Genomic DNA, 24371 nt, shown 5'->3' with positions numbered 1-24371 from the left:
CGTCCCCTTCTCCTTTTGCCTTCAGTCTTTCCTAGCATCAGGATCTTTTCCAGTGTGTTGTCTCTTCACATTAGGTGGCCATAGTATTTGAACTTCAGCTTCAGTATCTGTCCTTCCAAAGAAGAGTCAGGGTTGATTTCCTGTAGAATTGACTGATTTGACTTCCTTGAAGTCCAAGGGACTCTTAAGATTCTTTTCCAGCACCATCGTTTGAAAGCATCAATTCTTTGGTGCTCAGCCTTCCTTATGGTCCAACTTTCACAGCCATGCATTACCACTGGGAAAACCATAGCTTTGATTATACGGACCTTTGTCAGCAAGGTGATGTGTCTGCTTTTTATTATGCTGTCTAGGGTTGCCAGAGCAAGCGTTTTTTGTTTTTTTTTAATTTCATGGCTGCAGTTGCTGTCTGCAAGTCAACCAAGAAATTAAAATGTGTCACTGCTTCCATTTCTTCCCCTTCTATTTGCCAGGAAGTGATGGGACCATAGGCTATGACCTTCATGTTTTAATGTTGAGTTTCAAGCCAGCTTTTGCACTCTCCTCTTTCACCCTCATCAAGAGGCTCTTCAGTTCCTCTTCACTTACTGCCATTAGGGTGGTATCATCCACATATCTGAGGTTGTTGATATTCCTCCCAGCAATCTTAGTTCTGGCTTGTAATTCATCCAGCCTAGCATTTCTCATGATGTACTCTGCATATAAGTTAAATAAGCAAGGTGACAAAATACAGCCTTGTCGTATTCCTTTCCCAATTTTGAACCAATTGGTTGTTCCATGTCTGGTTCTAACTGTTGCTTCCCGACCCGCATACAGGTTTCTCAGGAGACAGGTAAGGTGGTCCAGTACTCCCATCTCTTTAAGAATTTGCCACAGTTTGTTGTGTTCCACACAATCAAAGGCTTTAGCACAGTCAATGAAGCAGAAGTAGATGTTTTTCTGGAACTCTCTTGCTTTCTCCATGATCCAGCGAATGTTGGCAATTTGATCTTTAGTTCTTCTGCCTCTACGAAACCCAGCTTGTACTTCTGGTAGTTCTCAGTTCATATATTGTGAGATCTTATAGCTTTTTTTAAAAGTTTGACTAAATAAGGATAAGATAGATTTCCATGAGGTAGCAAAGCTAGATAGATTTTATAATATTTATAATATATTTTATTTTCCTAACAGGATGCTGTGAATCCCACTTCTATGCTAAAATTAATAAATGTTTTGCTTATATCATATTGTCCTGACCTGGCCAGACACATGCAATACACCCGGAAGGCAGTTACCAAAAGAACAAACTTTACTGAGGAACATATGTTACAAACACACAAGCTGCAAGAAAATGTTACCATTAGCACACCGACACTACAAGAAACAAGCCCTTCCCAAACATCCAATGAGCTTGCCTTAATCAGTGTTCCAAGTTCAAATAAGAATTATTGAAGCAGAGGCCCTAGGACTGACAGCCAGTCCAGAGTCAAGTCACAAGGTTTCTGACAGGAGTCAAGGCACATGAAGTCCAGGTAACAAACTGTTGTTCCTTACGAATGGTCTGGCTTTGCGGTTCCCCTTAAATAGGGGCAGACCTGGGTGGAGCTTAATTAGGAGGGTGGGGCCGCATTCTCGTGCCAAATCTTGCCAATGTCTGCTGTTCCTCTCTCCACTCTCCTCACTCTCGGGCTGGGAGGGGGTGGCAACGCCATATCCTCATCCTCACTGAACAGCGGCAACTGCCCCTGCTGCTTGTTGGTCAGCCCCACCTCCTCTGCCTGCCCAGGAGGCCATTTGTTCCACACCTCCGTCACTTCCTGCTCTCCCTCCAAGGCTGACTCAGAGCCCGACTGTTCTTCCTCATCTTCGTCCTCCAACTCAGACCCCAGGGTCCTCGTGACACATGTTCTGCCTCATGTCATGCTGGATGTATATGTATATGTATATGTATATGTATATGTATATGTATATGTATATGTATATGTATATGTATATGTATATGTATATGTATAAAATCAGTCTTCTTTTCACTTATTGGCAAAGCACATAATTGCATATTTCCGTCAGGGAGGATGCATCATCTGCTTTCAACATCTCCTTGCTTCTCTGAAATATGTATTTTTTGACAATTGCTTGACTGAACAATGAATTCTCTGTAGTTCCCAAATAAGTATTTTCAAATCAGAGGGCTGCTCAAAAAAAACACACAAAAAAACACACACCTCTATAGAGCAATATATATGTAATGAACAAACTTTACACTCAAATAGTAAAGAAGTTAGGCTATATTAATTAATCCCACATGGAATAAGATACAAAACTCTCTATTGGGAATGATTGAACAAAATGTCTGACATTCCAGAATGAATCCAAAAAAAATCCAGATACACAAATATATACTTTTGAACAGAACTGAAATTGATTAATAAAACTCGAATATTTAACATATCCTGCAATGTGATTGATGGATGGATAGATGGATTTAGACTTAAAACCCTTTGGAAAATCTCTATATGCAGAAATATTATTGTAACTGTAGATGCTCAACAACACACATGTTAGAAGTTAAAGTCATTTTATTGTTGTGTGTTATGGTGCATAAGATTGATGGCTATATCCATCAATTAATCAATCAATCAAATGTAGCATTTAATTTATTTGTTAAAAAAATAATACTAATGAATTTTAGACAACCCTTTCATAATATTAGTAGCATCAAGCTGTGGACACATTTCATAACTCACTTAGAGTTGTACAAATTCTATATATATCTTACCTGGTACAAGATAGTCAATAAAACACAACTATGATGAGGCTTTCTCACTACCCTAAGCCACAGGAGATTTGCTTGGTTTTGGCTTAGTATATGGTATAAATAGTAAATATAGCCCAAGTTTAATTCACAGTGCATTGAGCTGAAGCGGGGAAGGAGGACACACTGTGTGAAAGTGAAGGGGGAACGAGGGTGTGGTGCATTCAAGGGTAGAGGGGAAGTAGGGTGCAGTGTGTGCGAGTGAAGAAAGGCTGGGAGGTGGAAGGGAGTGACTTCCCATTTTCCTTACTGGCTTCCCCTTTGACTTTGCTTGTGGGAAACAGGCAGGGAAGGTCACAGTTGGCAGTCACGTGACCACAGTACACTGCAACTGGTCATAAGCGTGAGCCGCTTGCCAGGCACCAAGATTTTGTTCATGTTACCATGGTCAGAACTTTGAGGAACTATTGTGAGCCCCTTAGTCAGTCAGTCAGTCAGTCAGTCTCTCTCTCTCTCCATCTTTAGTGAGACACAGAAACATTACATCTCAGGAATTGTTACAAATTTAATCCTACCTGAACTGTTTTTAATATAGAATTAAACATCTGGATTTTTAAGCTTCAAAAAGTAATGTTTGTTATAGCACTTGAAGCCACATAAACATGTAAGCATTCTCCAGTGTGAAATCTTTTTGTTGTTGTTTTTCTAATTATTGCACAAGCTTAACCAGAGAATGTACAAGAATAAAGACAAAAATGATAAAGATAAAAAGCATAATAAAAATAAAGCATAATAAAAACATTGTGAAGAGGAACTTTTGATAACACATTCTCCCCTTCCCATCCCTTTCATTTTTCCACAACCATTAACTGCCACTTAAATTGAACACTGAAGATTACTTCTTACTGTATATGATTTTTAATTAGTCTCCTAAGACTTAAGCATATTCTAAATATCGACATGCTTTACTGTGTAATGTGTCATATTTAACTGAGCCATTTGGTTATCAGCCAGTTGGAAAGCGTGGGATGGATGGTGGAAGAAAATAGATTAGCATGATTTTGAAATCATAAGGTTTTCACTGTCATTATTAAATGTCTATTTTTATGAAGATAAGATACTCAAGAAATTTGCTCAGTGGAGACAGTAACTGGTATAGATTGCAAATTTTTTTTGTTAACAGGGCAAAGGTAAAATCTCTTCAGCTGTTACTACCCAGATCTTAATTGGTTCCAGTATCTTCAAAGAAGCAGTGCAGCAACGCATGAATTACAGAAATAAGGGGGACTGACTGATTTGGAAAATCATATAACTTCTATTATTGAACATGTGTTAGGCATAAAGTATAAATTATTAGAGAAGCATGACTCAGAATCTGAACAAGTCAAAGACTGTAATGGTTAAATGGATGCAGTATTTGAATATAGCTATAGAGATGCAACAGTGAGCATATCAATAGAACAAGAATATCAAATTTATTTTGAACAACATATTCAGAGAGAATTGGCATAAGATGTTTTACTGTACATCACCTCAGTCTTAATAGCTAAAGTAAATAATTGCTTTTTCTAAAAAAATGTTGAAAATTTATTGAACAGGTGGATCATTTTTTTTTTAAATGTGGAGACAATGTTATGAAGCATAATATTATTGGAAAGCAATCCATAGTAGATTGGGACATATGTTGAAACTTGTAATCCCCTTGTAACCTGAGATGTTGTGACTAAATTTAATTGAACATATATCCCTTAAAAATACACTGAATTAGCACTGTGAATGTAGGCTGTAAGGACTCTAGATGCTTTTTTATTGGAAGCATCTCTGATTCCCTCTTCAGAAGAAGGGCTAACTAAATTGTGGGTGGATGCCTCAGTAATAACAACCACAGCAACAACAATAGTGTTAATCATAATTTACTTAAAATATGTGCTCTATGTGCTACCAGTGGCTCTGGGCAGTTTACAATTGTTAAAAATATTTAAAGCTAGGAAACAACAATGACAACAGAATGAAGATGGCAGAAATGACAAAACAGAGGGAACAATAAAAAGAAAAAAAAAGGGCCTCAATCACACTCACTAAAGGCATGGATTATTACTGATGGAGTTGTATACCATCTGAAGAACATTTTGTACCATTTTTCCTTTAGGTTATAACTTGGTTTATATTTTATATATTTAGTCCATAATTCTTCCCATTGTTGTGTTGTAACTGTTTCTTTAAAGTTATACATCCATTTTAACATACAGCTTTTTGTTTGTTCTGTCTCTGTGTCATACTGAAGTAAAAGTTTATGTATACACCCTAAGAGATGTATATCTTAATTAGATGTATAATTTACAGTATTGATTTAATGAATGTTTACTATCAAAAGTCTTTTTTAAAAGTGACTTGAACTGCGTTAATCAAGCATTCTTATCTGAAAGTTGAACAGGGACACAAAGGTTTTGATTCGAAAATAGATATGAAATAACTTATAATATTGAAACTTCTATTTGTATCATCTATTTCTTATTTCTTGTAAAAATATATAACTACAAAATGGAAGAATAGGTCTTCACTGTCAGAAAGCTCGCAACCAGAAAACAGACATACAAAATTTCATTAGAAATGCAACTAGAAATGCATACAAAGACTTTTGGTACTAAAAATGCTGAAGGAAAAAAAAGTGCAATTCATATAATTTGATCAAATTGTGTTTGAAAAAAGTGCATTAAATGTGATTTAACAAAGAAACAGTTGATATATTGAATGAGAATGAACTGTTTCCAGTTAACAGAAAGATTAGTCTCCAGTCAGTAATGTTTCTCTCTCTTCTTTTTTGTCCTGCAGATAAGAGTGAAGAAGGATGAACAATCTTACTTCTGTGTCTTCTTTCCTGCTTCTTGAATTCTCAGATGTCAGGGAACTTCAGATTCTGTACTTTTTCATCCTTCTAGCCTTATACATGATAACCCTAATTGGGAATCTTCTCATCATTGCTGCCATAGCTCTTGATTATCACCTTCATACCCCAATGTACTTCTTCCTCATGAACTTGGCCATGATGGATCTTGGCATTGTTTCTGTTATTATACCCAAATCAATGGCTAATTTCCTCATATACAGCAGGTCCATATCTTATAATGAGTGTGTGGCTCAGGTTTTTTTCTACCTTTTCTTCGGCACCTGTGATTTTGCCCTTCTAATAGTAATGGCTCATGATCGCCATGTTGCCATTTGCAATCCACTCCAGTATGATAGAATAATGCACAAGGGAGCTTGTATTTGGTTTGCAGCTGCAACGTGGATTTGTAGTCTGCTTAATGCCATGATGCAAACTGGTACCACCTTTGCAACCACCTTCTGTTCCAATAATATCAAGCAGTTCTTCTGTGAAATCCCACAGCTATTGAAACTTTCTTGTTGTAATTGTTACCTTGCTGAATTTTGGCTCCTTATCAGTGTGGGCATTATTACAATTGTATCCTATGTCTTCGTCATTCTAACTTATGTGAAGATTTTTGCAGCAGTGCTCAGAATCCCCTCTGTCTCTGGTCAGAAGAAAGCCCTCTCTACTTGCCTACCCCACCTTGCTGTTTTCTCTGTTTTAATGTTCAGTGGATTATTTGTCTATGGAAGGACTTACATGGAGGATTCATGCAGCCCAAATATAATTTTTGCAGTGATATATACCATAATTCCTCCTATGTTGAATCCATTCATCTATAGTATGAGAAATAAAGAGATCAAGGTTGCTTTGAGGAAATGGTTACACCTTGGCTTTTTATCTAGACTTCTCTAATAATTATTTTCTACTAAACTGAATGTAAATGTTTTCCCCTACAATTATCACATTGTATAACAAATACTCCAGAATTCAAATCATTAATTTGTCTTCAATTTTCTGTAGTTTAATTCCCACCTCATCTTTATTGATCTCTGCTGATTTTGAATGCATAAGCAATTTTTATAGACAGTTCTTTTTTCTGACCTACACAGCTCTTTGACACATTCTCTTTTAGTAATTTTATTACAATTTTAAAATACAAAGTTAAAACACTAATACAAACTACAAGAAATATAAAAAGTTAAAGAAAAAGAAGTAAGAAGAGGTAGACAAAAGAAAGTGAGAAAAAAAGAAAAAAAAAAAGACAGATATATAAAAGATGTCTTCCCTCCAGACAAGTATAGACAATCACCATAACTTGACACCTTCTCTAGTAATTCAATAAAAAAGCAAAAAAAGGACTTTTCTTCCTGTATCTCATCCCTTAACAATAATCAAATTATAAAAACTCATCTTTCAATCTTAATCATCAAAAGTCTATGAAGAGTAATATAGCTATTTTTAGTTTAATAATAATAATAATAATAATAATAATAATAATAAATCTATTAATATAAACCAAATTAACCCTCACTCCAAAAAGTAAAACAAAGAAATCTCTCCCCAATATACAAATCCTTAAGACCTCATCGTTCAATCTGGGTCAAAGAAAAGTACCATTAACAACTACCAGAAACCACAACATATATATATATATTTAACCCTGGGCAAATAAATTTACTTTATAAATCTTCTGTTTACTTTTAAAAAGCTTGTTCTTTGATCCTATCAAGGAAGGACCCACTGACTGATTTTTATTTTTTATTTTTTTTGTCATTTTCTCTTTTTCTGCTTTCAGGAACAACTCCATTATTTATCTTTATCTCCTCTCAAAAACATTTTCATTGATTTGAGATAGTCCTTTTGTAAATCCAAAGTAGATAAGTTTTCCAAGTCAATCTTCAGGTTTATTATTTGCATGTCCTTTTTGATTATTAAGATATCAGCTGATATCTTTTGTAAATCCATTTTAGCATCTTTTTCCAACTCATTATCATCTTCAGTTTGCAAATCCAAGTCAGCATCCTTTCCGGTATCTTCTTTATAACCTGGCATCTTTAAATTCATCTTCAAATCCACATTCAAATCAGCCTCAGTCTCTGTTTTATTCAATAAAAGCTCTTCCCCAGGAAATCTTAAATGTAAATTCTGAGTACACTGTTCTCAGATAGATTTGGATTCTTCTCTTAGCCAGTGCTCCATTATTAAAGAATCACTTCTCCTTTAAATGTAATTTTAGTTCTCTCTAGTTCCCTCTAGCCAGACTTTCAATTCATTCTGTTGAGAGATTAAGCTGTTTTCTAATACTTTTTCAAGCAGGATTTGTGGTTTTTTTTCTTCTTCTTAATGCAGTCATTTCACTTGTACTCTGAGTGTCTTTTACTTATTTCCTTTTCTTTTTTTTCCCCGAAGGTACACTATCAACAATGGTTTGCCCTCCATTCAAACTTTGAATCCTTCTTAATCTTTCATTATAAAATAATCAAATAATTCATGCTTTTATATTTATATTTATTTCTTTGCCATATGCGTCTGTGTGTGTGCATGTGCATATGGCACAGAAAGGGAGAGAGAGACTTACCCTTAAGTTATATATTCAGAACCAACAAATATATTCCATATACTCATTAGTCAGTATTCTCATGAATTCTTCAGTCTGAAAAGCCCAAGAGCATTTTGTAAATTTTAATTTCATTTTCCCCACCTATTCATTTCACCAGTAGAATAATGTTTGCCTTGATCATATCGACTCAGAATGCTGCGCGATTCTTCCCCATATTCATCTTTGATTTATCCCTTATCACCATTCATGGGAATTTAATATGCAACTATCATCAGTGTATGTCTTCCTAGTTTTATATACACCCACCACAATCTCGACAATAACAATACACACTTTCTTATTTATATTTAGCACTTTTATTCATAATTAAACATACAGCTTCACTTCTGTGCACATATTTATCAACCCCATTATCTTAGCCCATTTTTATTCAAATCTGTTATATCCTATCCCTTTCTCTTAATTTTATCAAAACATTTATTTTTTTTTCCTTTCCTTCCATTTCATGTGTTAGTTCACACTCTTTCCAATTCATTTATTAATTCAACACCAGAGAGCACAGGATACTGGCCTCCACCAGCTATTATGGCTTTCGTCCATTAAGGCTGTCACATAATAACTTTGAGGTTTAGATTACTTTACCTGTGCTATTTGCAGCATTTTCTGCTAATAGTGAGTACAGCACTGGTCAATTCTATACCCACTTGGCTAGCATCTGACAAAGGTAACCAGAGATGTTTTGCGCTAAGGTCATCTAGACCATACTATGCAAACCAACAGAGTACTCACAAGCCATTGATTAGGGCATATGTGCAGATATTGACACATACTGAGGATAAAATAATCAATATTGATGAAGAACCTTCAGGTAAGTTAAATTAGTGTAACACGTTTAAATTGATTATTTAATTAGTATTAGTGGATTAATCTCTTTTTTAATTTCTTCTGTAGATCCTAGCAAAGATAACATGGATAATCTCACGTCCCCACCCACTTTTCTCCTACTAGAATTCTCAGATGTTTGAAAACTACAGATCTTTCACTTCATTGTCTTCCTAGTACTGTACCTGACAAGCCTTACTGGGAATCTTCTTATCACTGTGGTCATAGTTCTTGACCATCAACTTCACACACCAATGTATTTCTTCCCCATGCATCTGGCTGTAATGGATCTTGGCTCTATTTCTGTCTCTGTTCCCAAATCAGTAGCAAATTCTCTCCTGAATACCAGATCCATTTCTTATGCTGGCTGTGTGGCCCAAGTATTCTTTTTTGTTCTCTTTGAAGGATGAGATCTTGCCCTCCTGACAGTCATAGCACATAATCATTATGTTGCCATCTGCCATCCACTCCAATATGAAATGGTCACGAATAAAGTAGCCTGTATTCAAATGGCAGTCATTGCATGGATGATATGGGTTTTTTATGCTGCAGTACATACAGGTGGCACTTTTGCTGTCACCTTCTGTTCCAATACTGTGCAGCAGTTTTTCTGTGAAATTCCACAATTATTAAAACTTCCTTGTTCTAATTTGTATGTAGTTGAACTTTGGAGTATTGTAATAGGGAACACAATAGGAGAAGGATGCTTTCTCTTCATTATCATAACATCCATGCAGATTTTTCTTACAGTGCTCAGAATCCCTTCTGTCCATGGCAAGAAGAAAGCCCTCCCCACTTGCCCTCCCCAAGAAGAAAGCCCTCCCCCTACTACCAAACTTCTGGGAGTTGAAGTCCACACATCTAAAAGTTGCCAAATTAGAAAAAAACACTGTCGTAGCAGAAAGACTAGTTATGAGTTAGCATGAGGTGAACTAGAGGAAGTGTGAAGCTTTTTTCCATACTGAATTTGGTCCAGCTAGGATTCTTCTCTCAGCAGTCACAAGGGGGAAAGGGCACCTTGGGGGGCACAAAGGTTTGAGGAGATCCATTGACTTGTTTAGTTGATATACAGAGTGGGACTGACAGTTTCATCAGTGAGGAAATTGCCTGGATGACATAGGTTTGACTCAAGACTGGGAAGAACAAATTGGACTAGAAACTGGCCACAGGAAGGAAGGATTGAGCAGCCACGAAGGGAGTGAAGAAAAATGGCCACTCATTAATTTTTAGTTGGCAGCTGCAGGGCACATATTGCCAATGTGCTGGGGAGAGTTAGATTATTTCAATATGTATTTTCTTTTGAAGTATGCTGATCATTAAAGGGACTGCTCAGACTATTGTGCCAGAGACAGTATGATTGCTGGCTCAGGGTCAGCTTCCCCATAGGACAGAGTGTTTCCATATATGAAACGTAACAGTTGCTTAAAGTTACGATTGTGTGATACTCTTCTCCAAAAATATATCCTTATTTGTTTGTTTGTTTGTTTGTTTTCTATCCCACCTTTATTATTTTTATAAATACCTCAAGGCAGTGAACATACCTAATAGTCCTCCTATTTTCCCCACAACAAGAATCCTGTGTGGCGGGTTGGGCTGGAAGAGTGACTGGCCCAAGGTCACCCCAGCTGGCTTTTGTGCCTAAGGCGGGACTAGAACTCTCAGTCTCCTGGTTTCTAGCCTGTTGCCTTAACCACTAGACCAAACCATATGCAAATATTGTGCACAAATTTAACTTGTGCTTTGGCTTGTGAGAATATATTCATATGCAAACATTTTGCACATATTTATGCTTTGGCTTTTCCATACATGAAAGGCTGCCTTTCTGCTCCAGAAGCCAAAAGCTCACATTGTATTCTCCAGATAGAACTCCAATTTACAATATTTTTAAAGAGTGTCAGGACTCCTACATTCATCTGAGTCTTTTGCTAACGTCAGAAGCCAGAGTCATTAACTTATGGAACTCAGATGGTCTCTCAGCTCCAAACACTTGCAAGAAGGCCAATGATTAGGGATCCAAGAAGTTGGCTCAGCAACTGGAAGATGGTTACCATAGGTTTAGCCTCCATCTCAGCTCTGCCTCCTCTGCAACTATTTCCTTTCCGCAGGAAAATGAAAGTAACAGATAAGAAAAGTTCAGTGACAGCAAATAGAAGAGAAAGCATTACTGAAAGAAATTTTAAAATTTCCCCAATTCAGACAGGACAAATTTGATAGTATTATTTCTCATGCTGTAGATGATTGGGTTGAACAGGGGTGGAAGAGTGGAATATTGGATAGAGGTGTGATTTCTTCAGTTTTTTTTTCCCCACAGATATAGAGCTATATCTTTTGATATATATTTCTAGCTAAGTTTTTAAAAGCTTTCTTCCATCAGGAGCAATCATGTTTCCTTCCCCCACATGGATGATTTTGCCAGAAGATGAGAGAAACAACCCAGTGAAGCTAATATGAATGTGCAAATTATAGCAGCAATTATATATATAGTCAAGTCAGACATATATAAAATGAATTGTTGGCAGAGAGAGAATTGGTTGAGTTATTGCTTCTTGTGCAAGTGTGTGGCTTTTCCTTTTTGGCCTTTTGGGGCAAATAATGAAAGAGTGTCACACCATTGTGATGTAAGCTTTTCTCTTTCTGCATGTGCATTGTGGTCTCACATACATACATAGATACACACATACATGGAAGACCTTGCATAGCACTGGGAGGACACTCACTTCATCATTTTGAAGAAATAGACAGATTCTGCAAAAACCTTGGATTCCAAGGACATTACAATAAATTTTCCATTGGTCTAGTTCTCCCAACTAAACATTTTCTCCCCAAAATAAGAGTAATGTTATTCTGATATTTGGGAAAGATTTTATCCCCTCAGAGAAGATCTGTGTGCATGACTTCAGCAAAATTCTCTTTCAATGAAAGAATCAGTCAAGATTTCCCCATTTTTCACAGAAGAGATTTCATATTTCTATTTTTGATGATATGGAGCAGGGGTGGAAGAAATGAGAATAGGAAAGTTCATCTTAAATCTTTTTACCTTCTTTGCCTAGAAGGTATTTTCCAAACTGTCTTGAAAATCATGATGTAGGATATATTGATAAAAAAGAGGGAAGCCATTTTATATAGAAAAGGACAGGAAAAAATAGGCCACATGGTTTATACTTCCCTGCTATTACAATTCTTTTCCACCATAGCATTACACCCTGATCCTCAATTCCGTAGAGATCAGGAGCTTTCAGCCTCTGGCATGCCAGAGGCTGTCAAACATCAACTTCTTAGCATCTGTAATCTGCACTGACAGTAATTAGGAACGCAGGATTTTTGCTGAGCAACTTCTGGAGTTCTACCACTCTTCTGGATTGACAGGTTGGCTTTGCCTCCGTCCTAGCTATGTCTCCCTTTCTAACTTATTCCTTTATTCAGAGAAGGAAAGGACAAGACAGGAACATGCAAAATTGTGGAAAACAGAATAGAAACAACCTTAAAAGAAATTTTCAGACTCTCCACAGTTTAGAAAGGACAAATCTTGTATTCTTATTTCTCATGATTGGATTGAACAGGGGTGGAAGAAGTAAATATAGAACTGTCAACCCAAAATCTAAATAAGGTGGGGTATTAGAGGGAGGTCTCAGATAGGCAAAGCATCCAGTTAATAAAAAAAACAGAGACACTACTATAAGGTGGGGAATACAAGTTGATAAGGTTTTTTGCCTGCCTTGCTCAGAAGGGATTATCCACACACTTTTGAGGATCACGGCATAAGATACGGTGACAAAAGTAAAACAGCCTAATCCTGCAATGACACCAGTTGCAACAACCCTAATGTCAGTTAGACTGAGACCACAGCAGGATAGCTTTAACAACTGTGGAATTTCACAGAAAGCCTGGTGAACACTATTAGAACAGAAAGGGATTGAAAAGGTGTTGCTGGCATGCAAGGTTCCCTAGAGAAGGCTGGCTACCTAAACCAGAATCACACTTTCAGTGCAGGATTTCCATTTAATTAATGTCTCATATTGCAGTGGGTTGTAAATGGCAACATATTGATTGTGATCCATAACTGTGAGGAGGAATAAATCAGAACCTGTAAAGGAGATTAAAAAACATCAACAAAAAAAAAAAAAAAAAACATGAGCAACACAACCAAATATACTGCAAAGAACAAGAAGTGCAGAACTGCAGCTGTCGAGATTTTGAGATTTCAAGGAGTAGAAAGTAAGGACTGCAGAGCAAAAAGTAAGGTACTGTGTTTTGAACATCCATCCGTAATTTATGACTTAATTTAATTTATAAAAAGAGTTTGGAGATACAATTACATAAAAACAGTTAACTTATAGCTTGATACAAACTGAGAACAGAGTAGAAAAATAGAGGGAAAACATGCAAACAAGGAAAACAGAATGAAAAAATTCAAAGGATGAATGTGGTACTTTCCTGTGTCCAGTCACAGCACTATCCATATATTTCAATACATCATTGACTTAAGACCTAACCCTGAACCACAACTTTTTTCTTCTTCCACTCCATTCTGTTCCTTTTTGCCCTGGTTAGACTATTTGCCCAGGACTCTGAAGAACTTGTCAAGTCCATCTTCACTGGAAGTTCTTTGGAGATTGGAGACAAGGCTCCCATATAGCCAGAGATCCTGAAGGAAAGGCAGGATACAAATCTAGCAGAGAAATAATATAATTAATTGTTATGTTTTTTACTTCCAAAGCTTGAGGGAACAGACCTCCAATTGCCTTAATTTATGTAACACATATACAAAGAAATTGAGACAGACACTCAGACAACAATAACAGAATCTGTGAATGTTGTGGCTGAAAAAATAATCCTTTAAAGAACTAAATATTAGCTGACAAATGTCTGTATAATGGTACATTAAAGTACATGAATGGTAAGTTAGAATTTTACAAATTAAAACATAATTCCTGTTTCCTATTCACCAGGTGGTACATGAAATGACAGTACATGAGGAAAGCATATTTTTATCAAGAGAAATGAGAACTGAGGAGGATGTTTTCATATTCTGGTCAAAATTCTCCAGTTAACATTTCCTTATACTGAACATTAGAAAAGATTTCAAAAGTAACAGCAGTTTGGTATTGATACCAGGATGACGATGATTTCTCTTCAGTCAATGTTTTCAAGCAGTGGCTGAACAGCAATGGGTCAAAGATTCTGTAACGTGGATTCCTCACCTGAGCAGGACTTGGATTTAATTTCCTACTTAGCCCCAAACCATAACCATAACCGTAACTCTTTTCAGTATAAGTTGCACAGTTACATATTTTGATATACGTGCCTAGTTAAACAACACAAACTTTAAACCCTAACCCTAACCCAACCAAATAAAATCATTCTCTCTTTCTCTGAATATGAAATGAACACAAGATCAGCATGCTTTTCAAAGTCTAGTGTCAACATTTATCACCAATAATACATTTTTTTAAAAAAAAATCATCATTTAACCTTTATGCGCAAATGAACCTAAAACTGAGTTTGACCATGCTAATTCACTTACTAATGATCAGTTTCTTGAATCAATTTTCTTTCAATATTGAACACTGATTTCTAAATTTCTGAAAACTAGCTATCTCTATTACTATTCTGTACAATCAGCATGCTGGAGAGATACCTTCATGTTTAGTAACCACTTGAATTCTTGTTTAGGATGAATATACAGCTGCTGCCCAGGGATTCTCTTTTTCCTGATTCATAATACTTTTAGTCTATCTTTTCAAGTCCAAATGTTTGAAAATGAATTTCTCCTTGTTATCTCCCTTCCCAAGATGTATCCTCTTCTTGTAGAGCACCAGGTTATAATATTGTTTAATTAAATCCTTTTCTCAGTGTGAAAATTATCAAGCAAAACTAATGTATAGTCATGTAATACCTATTTAAATAAATGCCAATTTATCTCAATAAGAGGGGAATTAATTTTCTGTCAAATGTCCAATATACTCACTTTGCTATACTTACTCTTTTTCTTCATAGAATTATTGTGTCTTCTGATTGATGCTTCTTAGACTGTTAAATATTGGTCCTGTGGTAGATGCTGTTGTTCAGGTCTATCTTCAGGGGAAAAGGTTGACTTTATTCAGCAGGCTTGTTAATTGTTTTATTTCTTTCAAGAGGCAATTACATAACATAAAATATACAAGAAAAACAAGAAAAAAATAAAATATCAACACCTGAGTTCTTATGGATGTGATTAACCATTAGGAGCTGGTGCATTTGGGAATATTCTAATACCAGCTTGTACATTGGCTATGTGAACTTGTGATTGGTGGGTCTGTTTTTACCCTGGCTCCTGTTTCTATGTTTGCTGTTTTCTGCTTTTTCTGTTTTTATATTTTCTTTAACACTGGTAGCCACCAAGAGTCATGAAATTGAGATGGGCAGCCACATAACTTTAAGTAAGTAAGTAAGTAAGTAAGTAAGTAAGTAAGTGGTAAAACTACGTTAGGAAGAAGCAGAATTATCTCCAAAGGTTACAAAAATAAATCAGGATTGGTTGTGGCAAAAGTAGAAGAAAACAGGGAGCCTTCTGGCTGGGGAATTCTGTGAATTGAAGTCCACACATGTTGAAGTTGCCAAGTTTGCAAAATGATGTCCTAACAGAAGAACTAGCTGTGAGTTAGCACAAGGTGAACTAGGGGAAGTGTCAGGGTTTTTTGTTTTGTTTTCTATTCTGAATTTGGTCCAGCTAGGATTCCTCTTCCAGCAGTCACAAGGGGAAAGGGGCACCTTGGGGACACAGAGCATTCAGGAGATCCATTGACACGTTTAGCTGATACACAGAGAGGGGCTGACAGTTTCAATGGTGAGGACATTTCCTGGGTGATGCAGGTTTGATTCAAGTCTGAGAGGAATAAGGTTGGAGGGATATATTGAATATTTTGGGGTCTCTCAAGGCTCATGTGCACCAAATTAAAGCTGATTTCTGCAAGCTTGCTCTTTTAAGAATAATGATAATAATAATAGTAAATCCAGTACTGATCCAAATCTGTCTTCACTCTATTCCAAATATAATAGTCTTGAATATAGGTCAAACATATAGTTGCATATTGAAATATCTTTTAAATGAATCTTCCTGGTGCATCATGTTGGAGAAAAACACCCCACAAATTGCTAACAGCTAATAGGATATCCCATTGCACTATTTTAGGACCAAATAAGGCACAGCAGCTCTGTACCTGAGATGAAGGTGCATTGAAAATTCATGACTGAACACATATCAGCTATCATGATGAAAAGTTGACTTTCCTTCTCTTAAAGATAAATTTGAGTTATTGCTTCTTTACGTGGCATCTTTGTGCAAGTGTGTGGCTCTTCCTTTTTTGCCTTTTCTCCCATCACTTCTTTAGTGCATGGAAAAGATAGGTAAACTACAAGACTTCTATGTGTTCAACTGCATAATATATATCTAGAAGAATTTGCATAGCACTGGCATGACACTTACTTCATCGTTTTGAAGAAATAGCCAGATTCTGCAAAAACCCTTTTTTCTAAGGACATTACCAGATTCATTTCCCAGGGCCCAATGCAATTCTCCTAACTAAACATATTCTAACCAAAAAAAGAGTAATGTTATTCTGATCTTTGGGAAAGGTTTTATCCCCTTGGGGAGCATCTGAAGGTACGAATTCATATTCCTATTTCTGATGCTATGGATGATTGGATTGAGCAGGTGTAGAAGAAATGAATATAGGAAAGTTCATGTTAAATCAAAGTAAAATTGGGTATTAAAGGAGGTCTCAAGCCAGGCACACACTTAAGTAAAATATGAAAAGAACTGTAAAGTGGGGAACACCAGTGGAAAAATGCCTTCTGCCTTCCTAGTCTAGAAGGTATTTCCAATAGGATATATTGATAAAAAAGGGGAAGCCATTTTATAATGAAAAGCACAGGGAAAAATAGGCCATATTGTTTATTCCTCCTTGCCATTACAATCCTTACCAGTAGAAACAAATATTTGTAGCTCAGGGTTGAACTGTGGAGTCCTTGGTGCTCTCTGAGCCTTGTTGTTTTCTTGTAGACATTTCATTGCCAGACTAGGCAACATCTTCAGTGTGAAGAGGGAGTGGGCCTTGCTCTCAGTTTATATACCATGGTTTACCCTGCTTTTGTTGATAGGGGTGTTGTTCTCTCCTTGGGAGTTCCCTGACTGGGCTGTTGTTTGCTGCTTGGTTGACTGCCTGAATTAATAGTTCCTTGATTAGGGTGTATTGTGCTGTTTGATGGTTCATCTGGTGTTAATCCTAGTGTTGATTTTTGCATATCTGGGTGTTGATTGCTGGCAAGGGAGTGTACTGGTCTTTTGGCTTTTCTACTGTCTCTTTTGAATGGTATGTAGATGTTGTTTACCTCTATGTGTCTGTTGATGGCTGCTTTGTCTGAGTGCCAGGCTTCCAGGAATTTGCTGGAATTTTTGGATTTGGCTTGGTTTAGGATGCTCACAGTTTCCCAGTTGAAACTATGGTTGAGTCTGTCCATGTGTTGTGAAATTAAGGAGTTCTCATGGTGTCTTTTGACTGCTAGCTGGTGTTCGTGGATGTGCTCTGCCAGTCTTCTACCTGTCTGTCCTACATAGTGTCTGTTATAGTCCTTACACTGTATGTTGTAGATAAGTCTTGTTTTTTTTTTTTTCTTCTTGGGCTATTGGGTCTTTTGGGCTGCTTAATATGTTTTCAAGAGTTTTATAAACCAACTAATAATAATAATTGCTTGGTTTTAGGTTTAATAGGGTTAAGATTTCTGTAGTATTAGTAATTATAAAAGAAGACAATTTATATGTTTTTTTTTATAATTTGATTTTTACTATAGTGGACAGAAAAATATAGAATAGTGGTAGGAAGGAAATAACTAAATAAAAGTTTTATGGGGGAGGGAATTTGATTTTGAATTTATATATTATTTTTTATATATAAGTGGAAGGATCAATTGCATTAGTGATTTGTATATGTGCTAATGGAAGGATTTATAGAAATAATATAATCTTGGTTTGACATAGAGCGAGGGATTGATTATGGAAATTGCTTTATATTCTTGCCTTTGAAATTCAGAAGTCACTTCTTTATGTAATCTTCAAAATTATGTTTTCTTCTGTTTCACACTTTTAATTTTTTTCTTTTTTTCTTTTTTTTTGTTTTTGTAGTTTTTTTTTTTCTTTTCTGTAATTTTTATCTTTGTTTCAAAATTAATTTAGTTCTTTAAAAGAAAACCAAACCCTGTGAATGCATGGGGGAAATATATTAATACAGAGATCTGCACAAATTTAATTTCTACTTTACCTTGATAGAAGGCTGCCTTCCTCCAGCAAATGACAAGGGCTCATATGGACATCTTGAGATGGAACTGCAAAAAGAATGACTCTTTAAGGGTTATGGGCTCTTTCATTTTTGTCACACAGTGTTGTGACTAGGAGGTTCATGGATTAGAAAGCAATACCCACACAAATAAGGTAAAAGGTGAAAGAATTTATTGAACACAGCAGAGCAAAATAAAAACTTGAACTTCAAGCTATAATGTTGACAAGGAATATGCCCAGACATGATAGGCAGGAAAACAATATAGCAACATTCAATACAGGAGATTCAATATAGGAGAAAATCTCATATCGCTTTAGCTGAAAGCCCCTCAATATCAAAAACAGAAGGTCCTGAGGTTGCCAAGATGAATCCAGTAAGTATATGGCACTTTTGCAAACATACTAAGCTGCAAAATATTTGGCAAGTCTTTCATTTTAACACTTTTTAAAAAGTATTGGGAGGATGGTGGCATAAATAACACAAAACCTGGATTCAGCTTTTGATATACCTTATTGTAGCTTGGGTGAAACTCAATAATTCTCAAGCACATTTCAATAAGGTATCATCCTTGGTATACATCTGTTTAACCTCCCTTATCCAGGTGTTGGACCAGGGAAGATGTGTAGCGGTTTGGTGTAGTGGTTAAGTATCAGGGTAGAAACTGGGAGACTGAAAGTTTATTCCTGCAAGTTTATTCCTTTAATAAAGCCAGCTGGGTGACTCTGGAGCTGTCCCTCTCTCTCAGGCCTAGGAAGGAGGCAATGGCAAACCACTTCTGAAAAATCTTGCCAAGACAACTCCAGGGACTTGTCCTTGCAGTGATCAGGACTGAAGACTGACACAAAGGTGAAATATATCAAAGTGTGTGAGTAAATGACCTTTAAGGAGACAAGGTTTAAAAAGCTCTTTGTACTTTTGCAAAAGCTAAAGCTTTAAGTAGCCATATTACATGCAAGCATAAGAGAGGAAGCCATTTTATACAGGAAAATGCAACATGGTGGTGAACAGGAGAGAAACAACATTAAAAGAATTTTTCAGACTCTCCACAGTTTAGAAAGGACAAATCTGATATTCTTATTTCTCATGCTATAGATGATTGGATTGAACAGGGGTGGAAGAAGGGAATACAGCACAGTCAACCCAAATTCTGAATAAGATGGGGAGTCAGAGGAAGGTCTCAGGTAGGCAAAGCATGCAGTTAATAAAAAGATAGACACCACTAAAAGGTGGGGAATACAAGTTGACAAGGCTTTTTGTCTTCCTTGCTCAGAAGGGATTCCTAGGACTGCCTTGAAGATCATGCCATAAGATACAATAATAAAAGTAAAACAACCTAGTGCTGCAATGGCACCGGCCACAAGAACTCCAGCTTCAGCTGAATTGAAGCTGGAGCAGGATAGATTTAGTAAATGTGGAATTTCACAGAAAAACTGGTTGACCACATTTGAACAAAAAGAGACAGAAAAGGTGCGGCTGGTATGCAGCGCCCCATAAAGAAAACTGATGACCCACACCCAAACTATTATTTCAGTGCAGGCTTTCCAATTCATCACCATCTCATAGTGCAGTGGATTGCAAATGGCAACATACCGATCATAAGCCATGACTGTGAGGACTGAGAAATCACAAGCTGAAATGGAAATGTAGAGAAAGACTTGAGCCACACAACCAAAGTAAGAGATCTGCCTGGTGTCCATGAGGGAATTCACCATAGATTTTGGGACAATGACAGAAACTGAGCCCAGGTCCTGCACAGCCAAATTCATCAGAAACAGGTACATGGGACTATGCAGTCGATTATCTAAAGCTACTGCAGAGATGACGAGAAAATTTGCTGTTATGGTTGCCAGATATAACACAAGGAACAAGAAGAAATGTAAGAGCTGCAGATGCCGATTTTTTGAGAATTCCAGGAGCAAAAAGTAAGGCACCGTGGTTTGATTATCCATGCTTAACTTATGACTTAAATTAATTTAATTTATAAACAGAGGTGGGAGATACAATTAGATAAAAACAGTGAACTTATAGCTTGATACAAATTGAGAACAGAATGGAAAAACAGAGGATGAACATGTAAAGAATGAAAAGAGAATCACACAATTCAAAGAATGGATGCTGTAAAATCCTGTGTCCAATCACAGCAGTATCCATATATGTCCATCCATTATTGACTAAAGACCAAACCATCAACCACAACATTTTTCTCCTTCCACTCCATTCTTTCCCTTTTTGCACTGGTTAGAATTTTTTCCTAGGACTCAGAAGACCTCATCAAGCCCATCTCCACTGGAAGTTCCTTGGAGATTTTGGACCAGTAAGTATCTCTTGCCACTCCTACAGGGTTGATACAGTCATGGAAAATTGGAGAGAGGGCTCCCATACAGAGAGAGCTCCTGAAGGAAAAGCAGGTTACAAATCTAGCAGAGAAATAATAGAATTAATTGTCATGTCATTTACTTTCAAAGCTTGAGGGAACAGACTTCCAGTTGCCTGAATTTATGTAACACACAAACACAAAGAAACAGAGGCAGACACACAGAAACAAACACAGAGAGACAGAATCTGTAAATTTGTGGCTGAAAAAAAACCTTAATGCTTTAAAAAAATAAATATTAGCTGACAAATATCTATATAATAGTACATTAAAGTACATGAATGGTACTTTAGAATTTTACAAAATAAAAGATAATTCCCAATTCATTTTCACCAGGTGGCACGTAACATTACAGTACATGAAGAAAATATATATTCATCAAGAGAAATGAGAACGAAGGAGGATGTTTTTTATATTCTGGTCAAAATTCTCCAGTTAACATTCCCTTATACTGAACATTTAGAAAATATTTCAAAAGTAAGAGTAGTTTGATATGAGGACCGATTGCCAAGGATGACAATGATTCATTTGCATTTTCAGTCATTTTTTTCAAGCAGTGGCCTGACTGCCATCTGTCAAAGATACTTTAACGTGGCTTCCTCACCTGAGCAGGACTTGGAATCAATTTCCCTTTCAAAAGCCCCTAACCATAACCCTAAATCTAACCCTAACCCTAATTATTTTCAGTGTAAGTTGCAGTTACATATTTTGATATACACGCCTAGTTAAACAACACAAACTTTATACCCTAACCCTAACCCAACCAAATAAAGACATTCTCTCTTTCTCTGTATATGAAATGAACACAAGATCAGCATCCTTTTAACAGTGTAGTGTTTTTATCACCAGTAATAATTTAAAAATTCAACATCCTTTATCTTTTAGGTGCAAATGAACCTAAAACTGAGTGTGACCATGCTAATTCACTTACTAATAATCAGTTTCCTGAATCAATTTTCTTTCAATATTGAACACTGATTTCTAAATTTCTGAAAACTGTAGCTATCTCTATTACTATTCTGTACAATTACCATGCTGGAGAGATACCTTCATGTTTAGTAATGACTTGAATTCTTGTTTAGGATGAATATACAGCTGCTGCCCAGGGATTCTCTTTTTCCTGAACCATAATACTTTTAATCTATCTTTTCATGTCCAAATGTCTGAAAATAAATGTCTCCTTGTTGTCTCCCTTCCCAATACATAGCCTGTGCTTGTAGAGCACTAGGTTATAGGATCATTGGATTAAATCCCTTCCTCAGTGTGAAAATTATAGAAGCAAAACTAATGTACAGTCATGGAATGCGTATTTAAATAAATGCCAATTGATTTCAATAAGAGGGAATTGTTTTCTGGCAAATGTCCAAAATATTTACTATGCTGTACTTACTATTTTTCTTCATAAAATTACTGTATCTCCCAATTGATGTGTCTTAGACTGTGAAATATTGGTCCTGTAGTAGATGAAATCAACCTATTGTTCAGGTCTGTCTTCAGTGGAAAAAGTTCACTTTATATTCAGCAAGCTTATTAATCATTTTGTTTCCCTTAGGAGATAATTACATAACCTAACATATACAATCAAAACTAGAAAAAAATAAAAAAAAATATATATCAGCCCCTGAGTTCTTATGGATGTGATTAGCCATCAGGAGCTGGTGCATTTGGGAATATTCTAATACCAGCCTGTACATTGACTATGTGAAGTTGTGATTGGTGGGTCTGTTTTTACCCTGGCTCCTGTTTCAATTTGTGCTCATTGCTGGGTTTGTTGTTTTTTTTGTTTTTTGCTTTTTTTGCTTTTATATTTTCTTTCATCACTGTTAACCACCCAGAGTCATGAATTTGAGATGGGCATCCACAGAAATGAATGAATGAATGAATGAATGAATGAATGAATGAATGAATGAATGAATAAATAAATAAATAAATGGGAAAGCTACTTTAGGAAGAAGCGGAATTATCTCTGAAGCTTACAAAAATAAATCAGGTTTGGGTGTGGTAAAGGTGGAAGAAAACAGGGATCCTGCTGGCTGGGGAATTCTGTGAGTTGAAGTCCACACATGTTAATGTTGCCAAGTTTGAAAAAAGCTGTCCTGGACTTCCAGTGGGGATATGCCAGTCTCAAAAGCTGTGTCCGTGGGCTCTGTGGGCAGAACTGTCAACACAGCAGCCTTTTGGGCTGATGCAGGTCTTTCCTGATGACCTGGAGTGTTTTCCTGGACAAGAAAATGCTCAGAAATATCCTATCTGCCTTCCAGCACAGTTGACTTGCAACCAGAGCATCGCAAACAGCGTTCATGCTAATCTGGTAAAAGCACTGGGCGGCTGGGATGCCACCATTTCCAAGCCACATTGTAGCCTTAAAGGGACCCTAAGACCAGCTACCCCTTTTCTAAATCACCCATTTTTTTTTAAGTTTATGTACCTTAAGATAGGCTTTCGACAGCAAGGAGAAGAGATCTCTCTTGGTGCTTATTGTTATTTTTGGGATTATTATTTTTAAAAATCTTTTTAAGTTTCCACTTGTGTCCTATCCAAACCTTAAGGAGGACTGGAAGTAAATATTTGTGTCTCTGTTATTATTTTTGTACTGAATTTAAAGATTTTAATATTTTCCTATGCGTTGAATCTGCTGTTTTGAACCTTCAGCTTTCTGTAGCTACTATCTCTGGGAAACTGCCTGCTGCAAGACTCTCACTTCTATAAATATGTTCTGAAAACTTTCCGTTATCTTCTACTTTTGCTGCTTAAGTACCCAGGAGACATAGGAGATTTCAAGCAGACTTTCTCAGAGTTCTATCGAGACCTCAAACACATCCTTTTGGATTCTTGTCAAGTTATTATGCAAGATATTTGGGACATTGCAGAATACATTAGTTCTAAAATGTGTCATCTGGTTGGGGATGTCGTGGATGAAACTGAAGAATTTAATGATAGAAATGTCCCTACTAACAGTGAGGTTGAGGTTTTTGCTGAATTGCCAGATGACCGGGCAGTCAACTTGAAGAAATTAAAGGGACCAACTGAATTGCAAACCATAAATGGAATCGTCTTTCTATTGGAATGTTATGGGAAGGAAGGGGTTGTTATCTACAGGTGGTTTTCTGCTGAGAATTCGGAGTTCTTAAGGGGGGCAGTGCTTAGTCTGAGGATTGAGAAATCAGAAGCTTCAAAGGAGATAAAGAGAAAGACCTGAACAATACAACCAAAGTATGAGATATGTCTTGTGTCCATGAGAGAATTTATCATGGATTTTGAGGCAATGACTGAAGCAATGCCCAGGTCCTGCACAGCCAGATTCATTGGAAAGAAGTACATGGGGCTGTGTAGTTGATCATCAAAAGCTACTGCACAAATAATGAGAAGATTTGCTGTTGTGATTGCCAGGTATAACACAAAGAACAAGAAGAAATGTAGCAGCTGCAGTTGCCAGGTTTTGGAGAATAGCAGAATGTAAGGCATTGTGGTTTGGTTATCCATGTTTCATTGATGACAAAGCTGCATGGCATAACTGCAAGGAAATAGAGGAGGGATATGCAATTAGATAAAATCTGGGAAGTGGCATTTTTTATATGTGGTGAGAAGAGAAAACAAAAAGAAAAGTAAAGCATGGACAGAATGAACAAAGAACCAGA

At 36.6% G+C, this 24371-nt stretch overlaps 2 protein-coding genes across 2 annotated transcripts; one reads left to right on the top strand and one right to left on the bottom strand.

Moving 5' to 3' along the window:
- Nucleotides 1-5579: 5579 nt before the first annotated feature.
- LOC134496420 (olfactory receptor 14I1-like) lies at nt 5580-6515 on the top strand. Its single transcript, XM_063302148.1, has one exon. The coding sequence runs from the start codon at nt 5580-5582 to the stop codon at nt 6513-6515; it is 936 nt and encodes a 311-aa protein (XP_063158218.1).
- A 12878-nt stretch (nt 6516-19393) lies between these two features.
- On the bottom strand, nt 19394-20308 carry LOC134497289 (olfactory receptor 14A16-like). Its single transcript, XM_063302952.1, has one exon. The coding sequence runs from the start codon at nt 20306-20308 to the stop codon at nt 19394-19396; it is 915 nt and encodes a 304-aa protein (XP_063159022.1).
- Between the last annotated feature and the right edge of the window lie 4063 nt (nt 20309-24371).

The sequence above is a fragment of the Candoia aspera genome, chromosome 4 (assembly GCF_035149785.1).
Source record: "Candoia aspera isolate rCanAsp1 chromosome 4, rCanAsp1.hap2, whole genome shotgun sequence".
Classification (NCBI taxonomy): Eukaryota; Metazoa; Chordata; class Lepidosauria; order Squamata; family Boidae; genus Candoia; species Candoia aspera.
This window is presented reverse-complemented; position numbering and strand designations above follow the sequence as displayed.